At 39.2% G+C, this 24,433-nt stretch overlaps 1 protein-coding gene across 7 annotated transcripts in view; it reads right to left on the reverse strand.

Annotated features, from left to right (window-relative positions):
- BBX (BBX high mobility group box domain containing) overlaps positions 1–24,433 on the reverse strand; it is a 287,870-nt gene that overhangs the window by 88,024 nt on the left and 175,413 nt on the right. For all 7 annotated transcript variants that reach the window (XM_086675525.1, XM_086675529.1, XM_086675524.1 and 4 more), the window contains 3 exons: positions 18,886–19,056; positions 13,202–13,441; positions 843–1,038 (listed from right to left, as the gene is read on the reverse strand). In XM_086675525.1, coding sequence (XP_086531651.1) covers positions 843–1,038; positions 13,202–13,441; positions 18,886–19,047 — 598 coding nt within the window. In that variant the 5' untranslated portion in view covers positions 19,048–19,056. The remainder of the gene's footprint in view (positions 1–842; positions 1,039–13,201; positions 13,442–18,885; positions 19,057–24,433) is intronic.

Consider the following 24,433-nt stretch of genomic DNA (forward strand, 5'->3'; position numbering starts at 1 on the left):
AGTATTAAAGGCCCCATAACAAATGGGGCCATCTGGAAGTTTTCATTTGCCTGGGTCATACAGGAATGGGGGCAGAAGGGGGATGGCGGGTAGAATGGGAATTCCCTCTAAGAAACAGCTGTCAGATTCATCTCAGACTTGTGATGGAACTGTTCATATTCTTGCCCTTGAGGTTTCAGATCCTCAAATGATCAACATTAATTATGGCTTTATAAGAACCCATGATAACTAAGATACTTACTAGGATAGCTAATAGTGTGTATGTATGTTTAAGCTACTTTGTTACATTATAAAATGCCCTGAGCTCTTAATCTCCACCTTGCGGTCTGCTTTCCATAATGTCAATGCCAGAAATTCACATATATGTATGACTCTACTACTTGGTTCACACTTCCTTTAGTTATACATACACATTCTATGTATATCATGTTCCAAAGCTTTCAGATATGCTATATTTGCAATGCTGCACACTGGTTATAAATTTTACTTCCTTCACTCTCTTTCTCTCTATAGATTATTTATTAAAAGTACTACCTAAATGTATTGCCTTATCCTTAAAAAAAAAAACAAAAACAAAAACAAAAACAAAAAACAGGTAGAGGAGCACCTGGGTGGCTCTGTAAGTTGGGTGTCTGACTCTTGATTACAGCTGAGGTCACGATCCCACAGTTTGTAGGATTGGGCCCTATGATGGGCTCTGTGCTGACAGCACAGAGACTGCTGGGATTCTGTCTCTCTCTCCCTCTGCCCTTCTCCCTTGCTTGAGCTCTCTCCCTAAAAAAGAAAGAAAGGAAAAAAAAAAAAAAGAACAGGTAGAAGATAGAAATAATGTCTAAACTCACCAGCCATTCCAAAGTTTAGCTGAGGCATTTCTTCGGTCTTTGCTTTCTTGGGGCTTGGCAAATCTCTTGAAGACTCAGATGGGAAGGCCCACAGTTTCTTTCGTGGATTAACAGTGGGTGTTGGGGATTTCACAGGCTTGTTTGTGGTAGGACACCATTTATAGCCAGGATTCGCTTTCATAAATGCATCTTTATACTATAAATAAAGAATAGATAAGATTTTAATTAATATATAGATTGAAAGTTTTAACAGACTTCATATCTCATCCCCCCTCCCCCATTACAAAATGAAGGAAAAATTACTTTCAATAACTTCTGTGGTTTTACTTATTGAATGGCAATCTCAGCATGCATTTAACTACTAGAAAGTTCATTTGTGGAAGAAGGGTACAGAGGCAGCACATTTGTTTCTTTCGACCCACATTTTTTTTTAAGCATCCAAAAAGATGTCTTACCATGATTAAGAGGGAGTTATTTGTAAGGTAAAGACTGAAACATCAGAGTTCAAACCCTAGCACTATGTGACCAAAGAAGCAGAACATACCTCTCTGGGTCTCACCCTTAAGTTTCCATAAATTGAGAACAATATCACCAATATGTAGGGTCATTGTAAACAAGGGTGTACAGCATGGCACCAACTTCAAAGTGGGTATCAGGTACACATTACAAACTGTTAGTCAATACCAGAGCCAGAAACCAGATTCTGTTCACTGCTTAATTTGGTAAGTATGGCAAAAATTAAATCTGTGCTTTGACATACGGGTAAGGTAAATACAGGCACACTTAACAGAGCAAAGTGACCAGTTTGGGGATAAACAAGCTGAGATCAAGAGTGGGAGAAGGGGAACAAGGTAGGGAAAACTGATGTATAACTTTTTAGTTATTTGAAGACGCTGGGCCATGTAGAGGAAAGAGCACAAGCATACCTCAAAGATACTGTGGGTTTGCTTCCAGACTACCACAATAAAGGGAGTGTCCCAATAGAGCCAGTCAAATGGATTTTTTGGTTTCCCAATGTGTATAAAGGTTATGTTTACACTATACTACAGTCTATTAGGTGTACAGTAGCATTATTTTAAAAAATAATATACATTTTTCACGTTTATTCTTTTTGAGAGAGAGAGAGAGCAGGGGAGGGGCAGAGAGAGAGGGAGACAGAGGATCTGAAGTGGGCTCTGAGCTGACAGGAGAGAGCCTGAGGTGGGCTTGAATTCACAAACTGTGAGATCATGACCTGAGTCCAAGCTGGACGCTTAACCAACTGAGCTGCCCAGGTGCCCCCCCCTCCTTTCTTTTAATAGATAGAGAAAGAGCAAGCAGGGGAGAGGGGCAGAGGGAGAGAGGGAGAGAGACAGAGAGACAGAGACAGAGAGCGAGAGAGTGAGTGTGTGTTATGGAGGCTCAATGCTCAGCATGGAGCCCAATGTGGGACTTGATCCCACGACGCTGGGATCATGACCTGAGCTGAAATCAGGAGTCAGAAGCTCAACCGACAGAGCTACCCAGGCTCCTCAACAATGAAATATCTTAATTAAAAGTACTTTGTTGCTAAGAAATGCTAACCATCATCCGAGCTTTCAGCAAGCTGTAATCAATCACTGATCACAGATCACCACAACAAACATAATAATGAAGAAGTTTGAAATACTGCAAGAATTACCAAAGGGTGGCAGAGACATGAAGTGAGCAAATGCTGTTGGAAAAAAAGGTGCCGACAGTCTTGCTGTAAAGAGCAATGCCATAAAACGTCATTTGGTAAAAAATGAAATATGTGTGAAGTATCAACATAGTAGGATTTCGACTGCAAGTGTGAGCAGGCTAAGAGCTGCGATGTGTGGTGTTGCAGTTAATCCATCAGACTCTATGTCTTGGAGGTTTCAACCTTCACTGACAATATCCTCCCTTCCTCCCTTCCCCTTTACTTTTCTGTGACTGCCTCCTATAACTCTCCCAACTCTGATGCTTCTTTCCCCTTCTGTGACCATAGAACTAAATGAAATACATTCACTGCTATTCATTATATAGTGCTAAAAGTCATATCAACTAATAAAAATGTATTTTACATGTATTCAATTATATGTGACTAACTGCTGGAAACTTTACTAAATCAATACAACTGCTACAATCCCATAAGCTTGCCTTTTGAAATGGTCACACCATGTGTAAAGTAAACTAATTTAGTATGCACTCCCAACAGCTTTTTATTTAACCCAACAGGAAAAACGGTTCTTTTATCCTTGGTATAAGAAAGCGTATATAATCCAAATAAACTTTTTCTATCTTTTCACTTTAAATCATATGAACAAAAACTGTACTGTAGGTAATACAACGTAAGTGTTCGTATGTTAATAATCAATGGTTTAGAATTATCCCCAAATTACCTTAAGTCAAGTTTTCTGAATAAACTTTCTTTTTTTAAACTTAAAAGCTGTACATTTGCACATTGATACACGGGTACATGCAGAAGGAAGGCAGACACAAAATAATGGAAAAATACAGTTCCACGTTTCTTACAAAAATAATTAAAATAGGATGCAAGGCGAACGAAACTAGAATTTACCACCAACAGCAGAATAGATTTGGAGGAATCAAATGTGATCTGAGAGACACCCTACTCTACTGCATTCACCTGCATGGGGGATTCACATTTTAGGCTGAGGCAGACAAATAGCCTTGCCTCCCATCTGAAGGTGGAAAGTGACAAATGGTAGGGTGAGGTGCAAATGGAAGTAGCAGACACATGCATCATTACTGTGTCCAAGTAAAAGGCACATGGGCTGGGTTTGTCAGATGAACAGTCATCTGGACAAAGGTCACCACTCTATAAAATGACAAAAGACTTTCAAACAAATTAACACATTTGCCATGAGGGGAAAAAAAAATGTAGTTTTTAAAGAAAAAAATTCCCAGTTGTGAAAAATGCTGGACTAGATGACAGACACTGGTTAAAAGCATGAGTTAAAGTCTCTGCCTTCAAACTGTTTACAATCCACAATTAGTCACACAAACATACTATTTCTTTTTACATGTGGTTTGTAAGCATTCCCCTGGTTCAAGCATGAAAAATGATTCTTCAAAGGATCTGTAAAAGGGGAAGTGGCCTATGGGTTGAAGAACAGAAGGCAAGAGAAAGGCATGGAGCATGTGGGGTTTTATGGAAAATGGTAACTGAGAATTTACTAGGAGGGTCAATACTCTGGTAACACCATATTAAGCTTGCAGATACTTGATGTAAATGAGCAGGAACAAGACAACATTCATTAGCTCAATCAGAAATATACTGAGCAGGGGCGCCTGGGTGGCTCAGTTGGCTAAGCGTCCGACTTCGGCTCAGGTCACGATCTCACAGCCCGTGAGTTCGAGCCCCGCGTCAGGCTCTGGGCTGATGGCTCAGAGCCTGGAGCCCACTTCCGATTCTGTGTCTCCCTCTCTCTCTGCCCCTCCCCCGTTCATGCTCTGTCTCTCTCTGTCTCAAAAATAAAAATAAACGTTAAAAAAAAATTAAAAAAAAAAAAGAAATATACTGAGCAAAAGCATTAAGAATGTGGGGGACAGAGAAAAGAACACACATTCCTTGTCTTTAGGAATTTAAAGCTTACATGGAGATGTCATAAACTCATGTAAAGACACACTTGAACACCAAATAAAGGCAGAGGCAGAAAGAGCCTTGGGGTATGAGGATGTCTCTCTGTCCTTGGAACTGGGCACCTCATTAATCACTTGCTCTGATTCAACTATAAGAAACAACAGAAAGGCTTAATCATTTGTTGTGGTGAGGTTATCAAGAAAGGGATTACAGAGAAGGTTGAGTAATGGCAAAATGAAGGAAGACTGTATACAGTATGAAGCAAACAGCTGAGTGAAACTTCGCATTCTGGTCAACTCTGTGACAAAAATCCATCATTACAGGATTTAAAGGGTCAAAGAGATATGCCCCATCCATCTGGATCTTTGGGACAGGGTTCTTCATGCTGGGCATGGGAGGGAGACCTGTTTTCATCCAAGAACATCAATCACACAGGCTATTGGTCTAATCTCGCAGATAACTAACCTCTTGCTAAAATACCGATTTTCAAAAATTTCCCATTAAAATAAAAATTCACATCATGGCTTCCAATTTTTTTCTTTAAATTTCCAATTGATTAGATAACCTAAGTGCATCTACTTTACAGACACAGTTTATTATTTATATATACATGATCCTCAGCAAATGCGGGCTCTCTTCTCTCTGACCCCAACCACCACAACACTGTATTAGCAGTAATAACAAATCACTGTTATTCAGAGTGGTATTAAATACATACCCTTTGTCATGGTATTTTGCCAACTTCATATATGACAATGACATTTTCATATACCAAAAAACAATACTCTATGTTAATATTTTAAAAATTGGGTCACAACATTAAGTATTTTTCTGGATCATTTATAAGAAAGGATATTTGACCCTAAAAAGCACCTTAATGTTAATGAAAACTCTACTAACTGTTCTCCAATTATTTGTTTTTAATGGTGGTTGGGGGAGGTGCCATCTAAAATCCAGTAATATTTCTAGCTATTATTGCCGTCTAGATTTTCTTCAGCACAGTGAAAAGAGAATGGCAACCTTGGTGAGGTCCAGGAATAAAGAATCCTGTAAATGTCTATACAAATAAAGACAGCTGAGAGGCACCTGGGTGGCTCAGTGGTTTGAGGGTCTGACTCTTGATTTCGGCTCAGGTCATGATCTCACAGTTCATGGGATTGAGCCCCACTTGAGGCTCAGGGCTGACAGTGCGGAACCTACTTGGGATTCTCTCTCTCTCTCTCTCTCTCTCTCTCTCTCTCCCTCTCTCTCTCTCTGCTCCTCTACAACCCCCCTCCCCCAAATAAACAAACAAACAAATAACAAAGACAGCTGATTCTGGTGCAAATATGAGAAATACCACTATGATAAAAAAACAAAACAAAACAAAAAACAAACAAACAAAAACAACAAACAAACAAAAACAAACCTACCAGAACCATGGAGATAAAAATTATCTGATTTTTTAAAAAAGAGATAGAACATATTTTTTTATTTTATAACACTGCAGGGGTCTAAGTGACCCCCAGCATAATAAATTTTGAAACAGTTGTATCTCTTCAAGGGGGCAGCAGAAATCACATTACACAAGGGTGGAAGAGGGAAGGGAGATACTTGAGAAGTGGCACCAATCTGTACGGTCTTAGTTCCAGGAGTTCTAACTCTAAAATTGTTCACTTAGGGGCGCCTGGGTGGCTCAGTCGGTTAAGCGGCCGACTTCGGCTCAGGTCATGTTCTCGCGGTCCGTGAGTTCAAGCCCCGCGTCGGGCTCTGTGCTGACAGCTCAGAGCCTGGAGCCTGTTTCAGATTCTGTGTCTCCCTCTCTCTGACCCTCCCCTGTTCATGCTCTGTCTCTCTCTGTCTCAAAAATAAATAAACGTTAAAAAAAAAAATTACAAAATTGTTCACTTAGATAATAAAACTCAACAGCACTATGTGACCTGAATTATTTTTACTAGGTATTTTTAATAGGGAGAAAACTAGACTATATTACGTGACAGAACACTGAATTAAGTTTATGGTTTTGACAGAATAAAAATATTTTAAGTCATACATTAACCTGTAAGACTTTCATGATAAAGCCACTCCAATAAAAATTATATACGTCAAAAAGTGACTTGAATAAGTGACCAGGGAATTGTTTGGTTCTACTATAGGAAAGTTATAAAGGAAAAACTGAGTTGGCTGTGGATATGGTTACCTAAATTGGCTGTAAAGATTATCATGGCAAGATTAGTTCATTTTCATATATAAAATTTTAAAAGGACTACTTTACTCCAATGTAGGTAAATCAGGGGAAAAGTACATTTAATTAGCACAAATTTCAGAATTTCTTTTAAAATATAATTTTTTTAGGGACAGCTGGGTGGCTCAGTAGGTTAAGTGTCTGACTCTTGACCTTGGCTCAGGTCATGATCTCCTGGTTCGTGAGATTGGGCCCTGCGTCAGGCCTGCTTGGCATTCTCTCTCTCTCCCTCTCAGTCTCTGCCCTTCTCCTGCTTATGTTCCTCCCCACCTCTGGAAATAAATACATAAACTTTTAAAATAAATGAATTAAATAAAGTGTAATTTTCCTAATTTTTAAAAAGTAGATAGGGATCTGGGTAAAGAAAACATTATTTGATTTCTGAAAATGTATTACTCAATTCATACATTAACTAATTTGAATTGTAAAATGTGAGTTTTCTTCTAAAATATGTGCTCACTAAGGCATACTAATTTAGATTTTCTCTTTTTTTTTTTTTAATATTTTTTTAACGTTTTATTTATTTTTGAGACAGAGAGAGACAGAGCATGAACGGGGGAGGGGCAGAGAGAGAGGGAGACACAGAATCGGAAGCAGGCTCCAGGCTCTGAGCCATCTGCCCAGAGCCCGACGCGGGGCTCAAACTCACGGACCGCGAGATCGTGACCTGAGCCGAAGTCGGACGCTTAACCGACTGAGCCACCCAGGTGCCCCTAGATTTTCTCTTTACAAAACAATTTGCAGCATGAATTTGTAATTTTTCAAACAGTACAAAAATTAATTTTTACTTACATCCCTTGAATGATCATCAATTTCAAAGTAATCAAGAGTTACTATAGTAACATCTTACAGGATATTGGAGTATGAGGTCCCTCCATCAATCTAAAAATTAATATCTGAAACCAATACCAAAATGAGTTCTAAGAGACTCAGTTTAAATTCTCAGTATATCACTTGCTGTGGGATCTATTTTTTGTCACTAGTCATGGGTTCCTTATAAAGTTTTTATAATTTTATTTTATTTGAATATTTAACTGTTAGTGTTTACTAACTAAAAGGACTCATATTTCCAAAATCAAGTAGTTAGCTCACTTAACTATCTTAACTTATCTATCTGGTTAGAGGCTATCAATCACACTGAATAGTATCTGCAAGTTGAGCAAATGATATAATTAGTTTTGTTGGTTCTTGTGTTTTACCTTTGTGTTTTAGTAGGCTTTCATTGTGTTAACATGCCCTGATAAAAATAGTAAATAATTACTTTGTAAAGAAGTATCAAATACAGACAAACTTAAGTTTTCTTATAAAACTATAAGAATAAAAACTATACTACCATTTTAGAGGTGCCCAGATGGCTCAGTGGGTTAAGCATCTGACTCTTGGTTTTGGCTCAAGTCACAATCTCACAGTTTGTGGGTGAACCCCCACATTGGGCTCTATGCTGACAGTGTGGAGCCTGCTTGGGATTCTCTCTCTCTCTCTCTCTCTCTCTCTCTCTCTTTCTGCTCCTCCCTCAGTTGTGCATTTTCTCTCTCTCTCTCAAAATAAATAAACTTAAAACAAAAAACTACCATTTATAGCATTTTAAGCTCTACAACAGAATGCTTGTATGTACACGCTTTATTTGCATTTTACTCAACCCTATGAGGGCAGGCATCTTTATTGACCTTTTACAGAGTTGGAAACTCAGAAAGGTCTGAGAAGGGAGAAAGCCAAGTATGAGAGCTCAAGCTCTATTACTACTAACTTGCATCCTTGGATAAATCACATAAGTGTTCTGGATCTCAGTGTCATCTTTAGCTTTTGCAAACAACCTCCCCCCCTCCCCCCCAAAAAACACCTACCTTCTGGGATTATTCTAAGTTAAATATTTATAAAAGAACTCTGGGAAGAATAAAGCAATATTCAAAAGTTGATTATTATCATCTCAAAAATAAACATTCAAATATTTTTTTCTAATGCAGTGAGAAAGTCCTGATATCTGGAACATAGGAATGGCAAAGGTCTCAGAAACAAGGCCTATTGTGAAGCATGGAGTCCCATGTCTTTGGTTTAATTACCCACATCCCCCAAAAGTAGTGGGGACCCTAATTACTCAGAAAATCCCCTATAAAATAAGTCATTTCATTAGACATAGCCAAAAGTGACTGGCAGAGGAGAGAAATGTCAATTGGCCGCTGAGAGTGGACCCAAAAGCTTTCTCATGGAAAAGCAAAGAGGAAATTCAAAAGAAGAGTTAAGAATTATTTAATACACATGGGCACCGGGGAGGCTTAGTCAGTTAAGTGTCTGGACTCTTGATCTCAGCTCAGGTCATGATCTCAGAGTTCCTGAGATTGAGCCCTAAGGTGGGCTCCATGCTGACAGCGAGGAGCCCACTTGGGATTCTCTCTCTCCCTCTCGCCACACGCTCGCTCTCTCTCTCTCTCAATATAAATAAATAAACTTAAAAAAAAAAAAGAATCCTTTAACAGATGGAGAAAAATGTGACTGTAACTTAACTGTTCACATAGGTCTCACCAAATTACAAATTATAAAGTAATTGTTGTTTGGGATAAATGTGTTGAATTTTCAAAAAAATTCAAAAGGCATTCTGAATGCTTTAAGTAAGGACACATATAAACAAAATTTTAAATAAAGTTCCCAGGATAAATATATAAGATAAAGTGTTTAAGGGAACAGCAAAGTTTCATCCCCCTGGAAATCACTTATGTGTAACACCAGTTTTTCAAGGATGCTGGAAAAATGAGGTTCCACTCTAGTTTAGTAGTATGCAAGGTGCCACAGCATGCTTCTAAGAATTCAGACACTGTGCAGTACATGATATGCAGACACTATGCAGTACAAGATATAATTTACCTTCACGTTGCATTTTATTGCATTTAATTCCATCACTGTTTTATTGACATACAACTGAACCTTCAAACTTGTCAGCCTGGTCTCATGCTTTATGTCTTTACATCATCATTTCCTGTTAGTTACACATATTCTAAGCTCAGGGGTAAAACAACCTTTCTTGTTCCTGAAACTGTTCTTACTATCCCACATCTGCTTTTATCCCTGCCTTTCTCTCTGAATCCTATACTAAATCCTACGACAGATTCCATCAATTCCATAAAGCCTTTTCTGAAATATCCCTACTGCCCCCAGCACAAGCAGACTTTTCCCATTACAACTGTGACATTTTATTACTCCCATTGTTTTATGTTTATTTATTTATTTTGAGAGAGACAGAGATAGCACGAATGGAGAAGGGGCAGACAGAAAGAGAGAGAGAGAATTCCAAGCAGGCTCTGTGCTATCAGCAGGGCTCGAACACACAAACCACAAGACCATGACCTAAGATGAAACCGAGTCAGATGCTTAACCAATTGAGCCCATGCACTCTATTGTTACCTTTTTTTGCCGTAATTACTCAAACCTCTTATCTCATAGGCATCTAAGTGAGCAAGGTATATACATCTAAGAGTATGGGAGTCAAACAGTCAAGAGTATCCCAGCTCCACAGTGCATGACTGATGAAGATATTAACTCCCAAGAGCCTTAGATCCCTGCTCTGAACAATGGGGAAAATCATTTCTGACTTAACAGGCTTGTGCTTACGTAAAACATCAAGTTTGGAATGAACCAATTAATCAATAAATGCATGCATTTTGCCTCATGCCCCTGATCCTACAAAAAAGAAGGGAGGGGGTATTACAAAGTCACTCAAAACTATTTTTTTTTCTCAAAACTATTTTTAACTTTCCAAATCCTCTCCTCTTCTTTGCACTGACTCTGCTCTTCCTGAAGGTCTAGTATGCAATCTTCTAAAATGAATGTAAATTAATTAATTATGATCATTAGTTTAAGTGACAAGTGGAAGGTTCCAGCAATTCTTTGGGCAAAAATGCAGACTTGTAGTTCTGTATTTGTAAGAGTATGGACATAAAGATGTGAAAAGGAAAAGGAAGGCTGTTTCTGTGTCCCTAACAAGCAGTCAGTCACACAGTTAGAAGTTAGAGCTTGGGAGCATCCACAACACTGTACCATCATGCACACTGCTGAATTGAAGAAAACAACCCAGGTTATATCCTTAAGATAGTATTTTTTAAAATTACTTATAACCAGTTATTGCTCTAATGAGATTCATCAGAGAACATGAAACCCTCATTCAACCCTTCCCCCCGCCCGTTTTTTTTTCAACAACGCAAACTAGTACCGGGCAGTAATTCAAGAAACTGAAAACAAATCCCACAATGGGTGTTTCCTCTCACCAGATGCACTAAAATAGAAGATAATCAGGAGCAAGAAAAGCGTCAGAGAAAGTTTTAACAGATAAAAAAAATAAACTCTCCAAAGCTGTATTACTTACTAATCACTTCTGTTTTAAAAATATATCCCTTTTTAAGTATTCACATTCACACAAAAACCATACTGATAGAATATGTCTTCTTCCTTTAGAGAACACATTTAAAATTTGGTGTTTAAAATGAAGAGGTTACACATATGAAACTTTTAAAAATGCCTGCCTGGGCGTGAGGGCCTTGAGGAACGGAGACCTTATTCGTCACTAGCAACCACCACAAGACCTGGTATACTCAAGTCACTCGATAAGCTTTTGTTGCTTAAGCTGACATTGCAGTTAAGGCTGCAATATTAACACACAAAAAAGCACCAGCACAATTACGTGCACTTTAATGTAATTTCAAAACCATTTAGTGAATAAATTGAAACAAGTCAGTATCACTTATGGCTAGAAACCAATTATATAATAATTCAGAAAGTAGCTGAACCTTCCACACTTTTAACTACAAATGAGAGCAGTTTGTAAGAGCAACTGGAAACGAGGCAAATTGCAAGGTGGAAGATCCACCCCCACCTGTAGTAGATTGCAGGAGGCCACCCTAACAGATTTCATTACAGTGCCACCAGGACAAATATTGTGAACCTAAGTAAGTAATTAGCAAGAGATTTCCTGTATGAAAATAATACTTCCTCCTCTTAAAAATGGCCACCTATTGGGTTTGTAAATTAGCAGTATTTAAGAAAAGGCAAACAATATACTTAGGATAGGCTGCATGTTATCAAAAAACAGCAATCCAAAAACAAACTCAAGTGTTTAATTATAGGAAGCTAATGCGGTTCCCTATGAGGTTTTAGATAATTGTTTATTTTACCATATAAACATGACTATAAAAAAATCTAAGGCCATTTACTGGGAAAGTGCTACTGTTAATTACTGTTATACTAGCTGAAATCTACTGAAACATTTAAAATCATGTGGGCTACTGGAATTGATTTTAATTTTCCAGGTGCCCCACATAGTTGAAATCCTGCCTTTAACAACAGCCAATTGACAAAGCCTGTGCGATCATTAATTACATAACAACTATGCTAATCATATACTCTGGATTCAAATATCCTTTAACATTGCATAAGAAATATTTATGTTACATGTTAGCCTGATAAACAACTCAATAAAACCACAGCAATTGGAAGAATTATTTTCCCACATACTGAGATGTCTAATAAAATGTGTCACTTGAAACTCTGTATTTTTGTCCCCTGCTGGTTCAACTTTTCATAGAACTTAACCAAATGTTTGGGTGGCAGGGGTTTTCATGAATCAAGATTGTTAGCAAGCTACAAGGTTGAAGGAACACTGTGAGAATTACTCCTTTCAAGTTTAACCTAACAACCACATTGCTTTGCTTTTCCTTCACTTGCTAAATCCATTACATAATACATTTAAAAAGCATGATGAATTCACATTAATTTCCGAGTAATTTAACAACAGACTGGTATACAGTTTTTGAAGGAATTTAGTCACTGATAGGGTTTCAGAATTGATTAATGTCCCACCTCTCGAAACAGCCTTCCTGCATGGAAGTGTTTCTGTGTATACAGTGTTTACATGCCTGCACATACCACAATTTATCATGTTTCACTGCCGTGCATTCCTTTACTGGTTTTAAATATGCATGCTGCAATACCTACAGAACAGAAATAAGTCAAAGGCACAATAATGGTGCTTATTACAAAAAAAGGAGGTGGAAAGGATATAAATTGGTGTCCAATTTCCTCATTCTAAGAACATTAAAAAAAAGGGGGGCTGAGACCCAGAAATTGACTTAGATACTATCACAAGGTTATTTAGCATTAGGACTAGATCAAGACTTTTTCCCATGACACAACTAGAGTAACCTAAGATTATTATCTTTACCATGGGCATTCTGAGAGCGGAAACTGGGTTCCCAGAAAAAATTTTTTAAACCCATCATTCATAATAAATAAATTACCATTCATAAAAATCAACCCTCTACATCAATCCGTGAAGTACATGCAATGAAAAAACTTGGTAATTAATTGTTCTTGGCACCTCCACCAGCATTTGCAAGGTGGACTTGGAATTCAGGAATAGGAACAAAGCTCTTATGTTTTCACTGAACACTTGCTTCTGGATTCACCTTTGTGCTGCTAGACCTTCGGCAGAGACTCCACATTTGCTGACAGGGGTATGGGATTGGTTGCTCACAGCCACCATTAAACCTTGTCATTGTAACCTACCTCCTTGGCCATGTCTGTGTATTTCTGCTTTTCCTTTGGATCTAGAACAGCCCACCAATCAGCCAGTATCTTGGTAGCACCTCGGTTATCAAGCCGGGGGTGTTCCTGTCGTACAAGGGAGCGATGACGTTTGCAAAATAAGAGAAATGCATTCATTGGTCTCCGGGCTCGTTGTTCTGGTGATTCATCATCAGTCTCACCAACATCTTGCTCTAGGCCATCGGCCCCAAGAAGTTGAACCTATTACCAACCAAAACAAAAGCCAGATGTTTAACACATCCTGGACAATGTTGCTTTAACAATCAGTTTGGCTTTCAAATTGTATTTTTTTACCTTCATTTAAACAACTTACAGATTGGAAAAAAATTAATCATCAGCCACTATTAGTGGTTGATAACCAACTTACAATGCCTTCTGCTTAGTTTCTATAGCAACCTGTGCATGTCTCTATTACAGAATATATCATGTTATAATTGCTAACATTTTCCCCCTCACTAAACAGTGAACTCTTTGAGGACAAAAGTTATTTACCTTTACAACCACGGCATCTAGTTCAATGGCTAGTACAACATCAGTACCTAACTAACTGCTCAATAAATAAATAAACTCATGCTGTGATATATGTGTTTCAAGATTAACAACATTTACACACACACAAAAATATATGAATATTAGTTGTTTCTCCTGTTTGGAAAGTGCTTTTTCTACAGCTAATAATATGAAAGTGTTTAACATAAAAGTAGGTAAAAAAATGTAATGTATGCACATCACAAGTGGAGCCTCCTATTGTAAAAATCAAAATAGACATTTAACATTATTTGAAGGAAGAACCATGTAGTAAATTTTCAAGCCTGTAAATATCATTCAGTGAAATGCTATGATGACAGGAGTAAATTCACTTGGGCTTAAACCTTCAAAATAGATTCTGAATCCCCCCTTTCGCTCAGCATTTCATTCAATTCCCGGTCTTCAAGGACTTCCACAAAGCTCTGATCCCACCCATCCCATCTGTGTAACTGTCAATCCCGCTGCCTGAGCCTATGGCCTAGTCTCTCTGCTTCCTTTTTTTTTTTTAATTTTTAAAAATGCTTATTATTTTTGAGAGAGAGAGACAGAGAGGGAGAACAAGTTGGGTAGGGGAAGAGAGAAAGGGGGGGGGGCAGGGGATCCAAAGCAGGCTCTGCACTGACAGCAGCCAGACTGATTTGGGGCTCAAACTCATGAACCATGAGTTTGTGACCTGAGCCGAAGTTGGACACTCAAAAGACTGAGCCATGCAAGTGCCCCAGGCCTAGTCTTTCTGCTTCTAATCTCTTTCAGTACTTCTTGCACATGGCTGCAGATACCTCTGATCACAGAATCTCAGAATATATTAGGACTGTTAAATATCTTCTAAGGCTAAAATATGATTCTATGAGATTTCTTGAAAACAGTACAACCACAAACAGAAGTCCAGAAGGCTTACTAAAGCTATGTCTTTAATTTCTTGTTTCATAGTTAAAATCAAGAAGGACTAAGGTAGTTGTTAATCTGCATCATATAGTAGAGCATTACTTCTTCAATTTGAGTGGGCAGTGGAATCCCTGGAGGTCTTGTTAAATGAAACACAGATTGTTGGGTCCCATTCCCAGAGTTTCCAATTCTGTAGGTCTGGAGTGGGCCTCCAGAATTCATATCTGTAAAAGTTCACAGGTGATATTGATGCTGTTGGTCTGAAGATCACACTCCGAGAACCACTACTGTAAGGCAACGGTGTTCTTCTACATCATGTTTATTGGGAAACTGCGACAGCTACTCTAGTATGAATCACTAGCTTAATCCAATTTGGTATTTTTAAAGTCTTGTAAGTTTAAATTAAACATTGCAAATGCATTTAATTAACCATCAATTATCTTCAAACAAAATAATATGGTGGAACAATCTTGAAGTCATAGCTATCTGATTTGGAAATACATTAGAGATTATTATTGGGAGTGAAGGCTATAGATTTCACTTCCTCATTATGTATACAATCATTAACAATGATTTGCATTTTTAAGGAATATTTATTTAGCATTCTGAATGCTAAATAAAAAGGGATATTTAGTTAGCTTTCAAAACTAAGAAGCTACGAAAAATCAAGACATAAAAAGTATATTACGTAGGTTGAAGAAGTAATTACATTTTCCCTTCAGAAAAGAATAACTTTTGATTCAGTTACTAAGTTATAAAACTCAAGCCAAGAGCTGGAAAAAAAGATAAATAAGACAAGATCCTGGACCAAGGAACTTACTGTTTGTGGAGGGTTGGGGGGGGGGGGGAGAAAGAGAGAAAAGCAAATTAATTAAAAAGCAGTATGATGACTATTACAAGGAGCCAGTGTTATAGTGAAGCACTAGTGGAAGGGTGGAAGCTCACCAAAGTCTCCCTAGAAACCGTGTTGTCTGAGCTAGATTCTGAAAGATGAATCAGAATGTGTCAGGTAGTCAATGGAGAGACACGGAAACCGAAAAAGGATTAAGGCTCGATGACTGACTGATGTACAGTTCAATAGCACTGGTAGATATAAGACTAGAACATGGACCCAGGACATGAGGTTGTAGAAGTAGGTATGGATGGACGTACTTCATGAAGAATGTGCTCTGTCATGTAAAATAACATGCATTTAATCCTAAAAATAAGTAGTTGCAGACTGTAAAAAACAAAACAAAACAAAACAAACAAAACAAAACAAAACAAAAAACACCTTAGGGGGAACAACATAGGTTATCATATTTTACTAGATTATTTATTTTGCCAAATATGAATATTAAAAAATGTTGGCAACTACTATTTAAGGTCACAATTATCTCATTAAATTAACCCCCAAAACGAATAAACAAATGAATAAATAGATAAAATTATATAAAAGTGAAAAACTCTCTATCTGGACTTAAATTTTCCTTTCACCAGGGCCCAGTAATACTTTGTAACAAATCAACACTTGTACCAGACCAGGATATGGAAACCACGGCTGGATGCAATAGAGAGCCATGAGTGGTTTTCAGCATAGAAGAGACATCACCAGATTTGTACTTTAGGATAACTCCTATCAGCAGTGTAAAGCATGAATTATAATATCAAAACGAGAAGCAATCCAAACTAGAGAAACCATTTCAAAGTTTGTTTCAGCTGTCCAGGTGAGAAAGGAGACAGGGCTGAATTAAGGCCGTAATGATAAGAATGGAGAAGTGAGAACACAGACAGTATTTATTTATGAGGTAGAGCCAAGACAGTTGGTATCCAATTGGATTTAATGGTTAAAAAAGGAAGAGTGCTTCTATCTACCTTTAGTGGCAAGATTCCTTCATACACACCAGAGAATGCTTTTTCTCAAATGAGAGAAATTAGATAGGGTTGGGAGCAGAAAGATCGGTATCGGGTAGGCAAAATGTCAGGTGGTTCTCAGCAGAGAAGTCTTGGTTGGGATTATGAACTGAGGTAAGAATACAAAGAAGGCAAGACTAGAAAAGTGGATGAGATCACCAGGTGTGGACTGAAAAGAGAAGGGAATTCAATGATTCCATTCTTTCTCTCAGTAACTGCGTACTGGGCAACTGATAGGGACCAGGCACTGTTCTAGGTGGTGCGGGTAAATCCATGAGCATATGAATTCCCTGCCTTCATGAAGCAGAAGAACAGCACAGCCAGGCTTTCATTCTGAACAGATCCCTCTGGCTGCTCTGTTGAGCAAAGACTGGAAAAGCAAGAGCAGAGGCAGGCAGAGCAGCAGAATATATGCTAATCTGCACTAGAAATGGTGGTGGTTTGGACCAAGGAGGCTGTGGTGACCTTGCTAAGGAGGAGTCAAACTGAGAACATATGTAGAAGGTATGGCTTGAGAATATGCAAATAGATGGATGGATGCATATGAGACATGAGCAAAAGAAAACAGATAAGCTTTCTGATCTCACCAACCAGAAAGTTGGGGGCTCCCATTTACTGAGAAAGGGAAGACACAGGATGATGGGGTTCAAAGTTTCATTTTGAACACATTCAGACGGAGGTTCTGATTGGAGATCTAAGTGGATATGTTAAGAAAACAGTCAAAAATATCAGTGTAGAATTTAAGGATTGAGAAAGAAATTAAGAAGCCCACAGTGGGCCACCTGGGTGGCTCAGTAGGGTTAAGCGTCTGAGCGTCTGATCAGGTTGTGATCTCACGGTGCATGAGTTTGAGTCCTACACTGGGCTCTGCATGGACAGTGAGGAGCCTGTTTGGGATTCTCTCTCTCTCTGCCCCTCCCCTGCTCGCTCTTTCTCTTTCTCTCAAAAAATAAACAAAAATTAACTTTTTCTTAAAACAAGCCCAGAGAACACCAATATTTGAGGGCAGAATAATGGAGGGGCATCAAGAGAATGAAGGTAGGAAGGTGAGGCTGGGAGTAGAAACAGTAACAGAAGGCAGCCTCCAGGACCAAGTGATCGACAGGCACAAATATGTCAGAAAGATCAAATCAGTATCAACTTGGCAATGTCCTCAAATAGAATGAGTAACAGTGGTCTCTCTGAAAAGAGAAGGGGAAGGAAAAGATGGGTGAGTGAAATAAGTATACAGATGAGTAGAGGAAGCTGAAGGAATCGTTTCTGGCGGCCTCTATTTTCTCTGTAAAAGAGGAGAAAAAGATCAACAGTGAGAGAGACTATAAAGAGGATCCAGATAAGATGTCTGAGAAACAGGAAAAACAGAAAAAAATGTAAGCTGACCCAAGCCTAGAACAAAAGACTGAATGGATGTCAAAGGTCTGCAGGATACTAAAAACAGGCTTATAAAAGTTGTAGTGACACGAAATATGTACTCATTTATTCTTCCATTGAACATACATCTTTTCAATACTTGCTATGTGCCAGGCATCATTCTAGGTTCCAAGGAGTAAGAGGAGGATATGTGGGGCAATACCTCTGCTCTTACTGAGCTTATATTCTAGTCTGGCAAGACAGACATACACAGGTATACAGCTAAGCGCAAGTTAAATGGTAAGAAACGCCAGGAAGGAAATCCTTGGACATGGAATGAGTTGGGTGGGAGGGTCACCTGGGATGATGAAGCCCCATCTCTTGGGGAGGTAGTCCTTGTGCTGAGAGCTGAATGAGGAGGAGGAGGAACCAGTTCTGCGTAGACCTGGAGGAATGTGTGGCTTTCTAAAGTCACCTGCATGGCTGTGTGACCTTCTAAATGAGAGCTGGCTGCTTAAGCATGAGACCAGAGAAGGGGACGGAGAGGACTGACTGACCACGGAGGACTGGTGGGGGTGAAAACAGCCAGATGTCATGAAGGCAGTGGAGATGAGGGCTGGAGCAGCTGCAAGACTGTCCACAGGAGGCAGGGCTAGGCTGAAGCAGAGAGAGGCCAGAGGGGCAACGAGATGGGTGCCAGGCAAGTGCATCAAATTTTATAAATACCCCCATCTCCACTGCATTGGAGTGCTACCATATTACCTGAAAATCATTAGTTAATAGACAGAAATACCACTGAAGAAGATCTGTTTCTGTCTAAATGATTAGGAAGTACAGATACTTTAGGAACCCTCAATATCTGGAATAAACATATACATTAAGTAAATAGGATTCAAGTTATACAGACTTTTAGAAATGCATCTTTCTCACCAATCACTGTAGTTTCTGGAATGAATATTCAAAACTTCTATGTTAAACAGAAGAATTACCTTATCAATATCCTCCTCTTCGTCTTCCTCTTCCTCCTCTTCTGAAAAGTCAAGCAGTTTCTTTGCTAGCAATGGATGCCACTGAAGACACTTTCGTTTTGGTCGTTTTCCAGCCCCTTCTCCGTCTGCTGAGTGATCTTTATTTCTATTACTGCCTTTCATTACTGTGACCTGTGGTAAGGAAAAAAAGGAGAGAAACAGAGAGAAATCAAAGTAAATTTGATTAAAATTTGTTTATTTAGCTTCCTTAGCTTTAATTGGATTATAGTTTTAATGACTAAAGTATCTACCAGCTCAGGCATTTACTGGATTCAGTAAGAATTCTAAGTACATAATCAAACATTCATTTTAGTTGGCTGAATGGAGCTAATAAAATTTGCCTTTTGTGAAATCTACTTCCTTCCACTCCCTAACTTCAGAACTCAAAACCCGAATACAGCAGTAGGATGCCTACAAGTTACTGTCACCTGTTCACACTTACTCAGGGTAGTGTTTCTCAAAGCTGTGCATCAGAAGACTGTGAAAAGATAGAAGAGGTGCTCACAGAGGTGGCCCTCCACACATTCTCCAATGGCTCCCATTTTATTGTAATAATTTACGTTTTTCACTCTACCATAAGATAAATCTGAGCCTGGAGGGTTAGTAAGCAGAAAAAATACTCTGTAAGAATCAAATGTTTGGATTAAAATAAAACTATTTCACAAGATGACACACAATTTTTAAAAAGTAGCTGTGTGCAGCCTCCAAGGACCCAGTGCATGAAGTCACTGTAGGTCACTTAGCAAGATGAGCACCCTCTGTCCCATCTGTGACACACATAATCAAATATTTTGCATCTCTTCATTACATATGCACCCGAATCCAGTAACCAAGTTTTGCTCCCTAGGCTTTTTGTTCTTGCTCTTCCCCTAAAAGGTGATTGGCTGAAATAGCTAAGCAATGACCAGGCTATGATGTGACAAAATCTTTTCAGAAGCCTAGAAACTAAGTTACTTTTGGATGACTTGAAAAACATTTTTTCTTAAAGATAAAAACAACACACATTCTAAAATAGCACTAAAAATAGCACAAAATGAGGTTTGCATTCTCCATCACACCCAGCACCACAGCCGAGAGGTAAATCACACATGTCAATTTCTTATATGCATGCTCACAGTATTTTCCTAGTTCAACAGTTCTCATTCATTCATTTTAAGTAACAATATACAAATTATTGTCCATATGTACTCATGCAAAAATTCAAATATCCAAATGCTATCAACTTAAATGGTTCATGTTGACGATTACAAACACAAACACAGTTGCTGATATCACAGAAAAGTATAGCCTTTTTGGTCAGTAAAAGTGTGCATTGGTCCAAATGCTTGCAAAGTGGTATCAATAAACTTCTAATGCCATGTTGCTAAAACTAGATTTTCATAAAGTTTCAAGATTCATTCTGTTCTGAAGCCTTTGAAACAACATGGCATAGGCAAATTTATCCTGTCTGTCATTGTTTCATGTTTCATGCTTAGGTCTTCCTCATTTCAAAACAAAAACAAAAAAAAATCATTAATATTTCTCTCTAGAACTGGCATGATTTCATTATAAAAAAGAATTTTAATACTGGACCAATCTGTAATTCATTCTGATAAAGGAAATAAGGATCTTATTCTTTTTTTCCCAAATAACTAGCCAACTCTCCCAACAGCATTTGTTAACTAATCCAGCTTTTTCTCATTCCTTTGAAATGACCCTTTTATCCTACACTAAATTACTATCTATTTCTGGATTCTCTTCTGTCAATGATCATTTGCCTCTAACCTGTTTGCCTATCCTTTGACCAATTTTAAAAACCTTAGGGACTACATCATTCTGTATCTTCTTTTATACACAAATACAGCAGTAAGCACAGCCATTTAGAAATTTTAATTTGCACAGATCATGCTCATCTAAGCCAATACATCTTTACCGTCCTCATTTTGTAATAACTACAGAATATTCCAAAATAAAAATGTATTGCAATTTATTCAATCATTCCAGTATTGATAATCAGATTATTTCTTGTGCTGCAGTAAAATGTTTATTTTAATAAAATTTTTTAAATCTCCATCTTTATAAAAATCTTCAATTTATTAAAAGCTATGTTTAGTCAAAAGAAGGAGGAAGAGGAAAAGAAAAACATGTTCCTATGGCCTTTTTAGCAAGAAACTTCTGCTGAGTCTCTGAAGCAATTATATGATTCATGTGGCTGCCTCAAGAGTGTAAAAAGTTACTGAAAACTCTAAATGGAATTAGTTATCTGCTATGCTCTTAAAAAGCAACAAAGGTTTCTCGTGAACTGATAGACCATAGACCATTTAACAATTCTCATTCTATCTACAAATAAAATTTGGCACAGGCAACCCAATTTCCAAAAATACCAATGCTATGTAGAGAGAAGAGGAAGCCGTTATTTTTGTGGCTTATTAATCACTTCAGGATGAGCTGCTTGAGTGGCAAGTAAACCCATATGGTGGCCCCAATATTTTCGGAGGTATAACATTTTTATGGCCTTTTGTTTTCCACTTAAAAAAATCCTTTTAACATTTCTTATAAGGCCGATTTAGTGGTTATGAACTCCTTTAATTTTTGTTTGTTTGGGAAACTTTATCTCTCCTTTAATTCAGAATAATCTTGCCAGGTAGATTATTCTTAGTTGTAGGTTCCCCCGCCCCCCTTTCAATCCTTTGAATGTATCATGCCACTCCCTCCCTTCTGGCCTACAAATATTGCTGCTAAATATTTGATGGGTCTTATAGGGGTACCCTTGTATGTAACTAGTTGCTTTTCTCTTGCTGCTTTTAAGATTCTCTTTAATTTTTGGGGCGCCTGGGTGGCACAGTCGGTTAAGCGTCCGACTTCAGCCAGGTCACGATCTCGCGGTCCGGGAGTTCGAGCCCCGCGTCAGGCTCTGGGCTGATGGCTCAGAGCCTGGAGCCTGTTTCCGATTCTGTGTCTCCCTCTCTCTCTGCCCCTCCCCCGTTCATGCTCTGTCTCTCTCTGTCCCAAAAAAATAAATAAACGTTGAAAAAAAAATTAAAAAAAAAAAAGATTCTCTTTAATTTTTGACATTTTAATTATGATGTGTCTTGGTGTGGATCTCTTTTGAATGCATCTGGTCAGGTGCTCTCTGTGTGTCTGTTTTCTTCTCCATGTTAGTGAAGTTTTCAGCTATTACTTCTTCAAGAAGTTTTTCCCTCTCTCTTCTCCTCCTGGCACCCCTATAATGTGAATGTTAGCATCCTGTTACTGTCCCAAAGGTTCCTTAAACCTTATTTTTTACAAAATGATTTCAGGAGTAGTAACTCATCACTTACATATAACACCCAGTGCTCATCCCAACAAGTGCTCTCCTTAGTGCATCCTTATTTTTTTTAATTGTTTTCTTTTTGCTGTTCATCTGGGGTGATTTCCACTACCCTGCCTTTTAGATGTCTGTTCTGTTCTGTTCTGCATCATCTACTTTGCTGTTGATTCCCTTCAGTATATTTTTCATTTTGGTTATTGTATTCAGCTCTGACTGGCTCTTTTCTATATTTTCCTTCTCTTTGTTGAAGTTCTCACTGGGCTCATTCATTCGTCTCCCAAGTGTGGTGAGCATCTTTATGACCATTATTTTGAACTATTATTTATCAGGCACACTTTGTTTCATTTAGTTCCTTTTCTGAGGTTTTGTCTTTCATTTGGAACATATAATTTTGCCTGACTTTCTGTGTTTGTTTGTATGTATTAGCAGGCCAGCTAAGTCTCCTGGTCTTGAAGGAGTGGCCTTACATAGAAAGTTTCCTGTGGGGCCTAGAAGTGCAATGCCCCCTGGTCACCAGGACCAAGTGTTCCAGGGGTGTCTCCCGAGTGGGTGGTGTACAACCTCCCGTAGTGGCTAGATTGGAATAGGTGCAGGTGCTCTAGTCAAAGGGCTGGCCCCCAGCCTGCTTGGCTGCAGTGTCTGGCCATGCTATGGTAGCACTAATGGGTGGGCCTGGACTCCAGTGTAGCTGGCTGAGAGGCCTGGCTATTGTGGTATTGCTGAGCAGGGCTGGCCCCTTGTGTGGCTGGCTGGGAAGCTTGGGTATGATTGTTGTGGTCATGCTAGTGAATGGGACTGCCTCCCTCCCTGAATGCCAGCTGCTTTGTGGGGACTCTAATCCAGGCTGAGGCTGTATGCTAGGTGCAGTGGGGCAGGATCTTTTGCGGGGGGGGGGGGGGGGGGGAACACACACACACACACACACACACACACACACACACACACACAGAGGTTTCAGCCAAGGGCTCCTGCTGAGTGTAGTGAGGTAGACCCACTCTGGGGGAGGCTGGGGGTGCTAGTCCTGGCCAAGGTAACTTGCTGAGACAGAGGCTGCCTGGTGGTGGGGAGTGGCAGGAGAGTGGGAGCCACTTTGCTGGGTTGCAGTCTCAGCGAAGGCTGCCCACCAGGGCAGGAGCCCCTTTGGAGGGATGCCTCCTGGGGTGAGTCAGCAGAGGAATGCAGGGGGAGGAATGAGCAGTGCTAACAAGGTAGATGGAGAGTATCAGAAATGGCTCCCCCAAGCGACAGGCTAGCTAGGTCAAAGGAAAGAAAAACGGTGCCTTCCAGTGAGTGCTTCCATTCCCAGAGAAATTTCCTACAGATCCCTGCTGCTCTGGCATATACCCTAAAAATTAGTCAAAAAACATTCTTCATGTATGGCCCAGGTGTTTTTCAAACTGCTCTCTGCTGGGTCTTAGCGCAAGTGAGATTGTGTGTGACTCCTTTAACAGCAGAGTCCTAGTTTCCCATAGCCCTCTGCTCACCTGTTGTTAAGCCCTGCTGACTTTCAAAGCCAGACATTATGGGGGCTCATCTTCCTGGAGTAGGGGACTGCCCGATGTGGGGCTGGACCTCTTTACTCCTCAGAGAGAACCTCTGTGTTGGTGATATCCCTACTGTGTCTCTGCCCCTCCTACCCTTCTCAGTGTGGCTTTTTCTTTTTATCTTTAGTTGTGGAAGACCTGTTCTGCTAGTCTTCAGAGAGAGTTGTTCCATATATAGTTGTAGTCTGAGTACGTGGTCTGTGGGAGGAGGTCAGCTCAGAATCATCCTACTCTGCATCTTAATCCTATCTTTGTTTATGTAACCCACTTTTTATTTATTTATTTTTATTAAAAAAATTTTTTTTCTTAACGTTTTTATTTATTTTTGAGACAGAGAAAGACAGAGCATGAGCAGGGAAGGGGCAGAGAGAGAGGGAGACACAGAATCGGAAGCAGCCTCCAGGCTCTGAGCCATCAGCACAGAGCCCGACGCGGGGCTCGAACTCACAGACTGTGAGATCATGACCTGAGCCGAAGTCGGACGCTCAACCGACTGAGCCACCCAGGCACCCCTGTAACACACTTTTTAAATAATAAAATAAATCAATGGGACACTAATTAATTATGCTATTTAATTATGTGTGACTGTGTTTAAGAACATGTGCCTGTGTGTGTGTGTGTGTGTGTGTGTGTGCGCATAATTTTAATATTCAAAGACAAAATAGTATATATCAAG

This window comes from Puma concolor, chromosome C2, assembly GCF_028749965.1.
Source record: "Puma concolor isolate L17-30 chromosome C2, mPumCon1.1.hap2, whole genome shotgun sequence".
Lineage (NCBI taxonomy): Eukaryota > Metazoa > Chordata > Mammalia > Carnivora > Felidae > Puma > Puma concolor.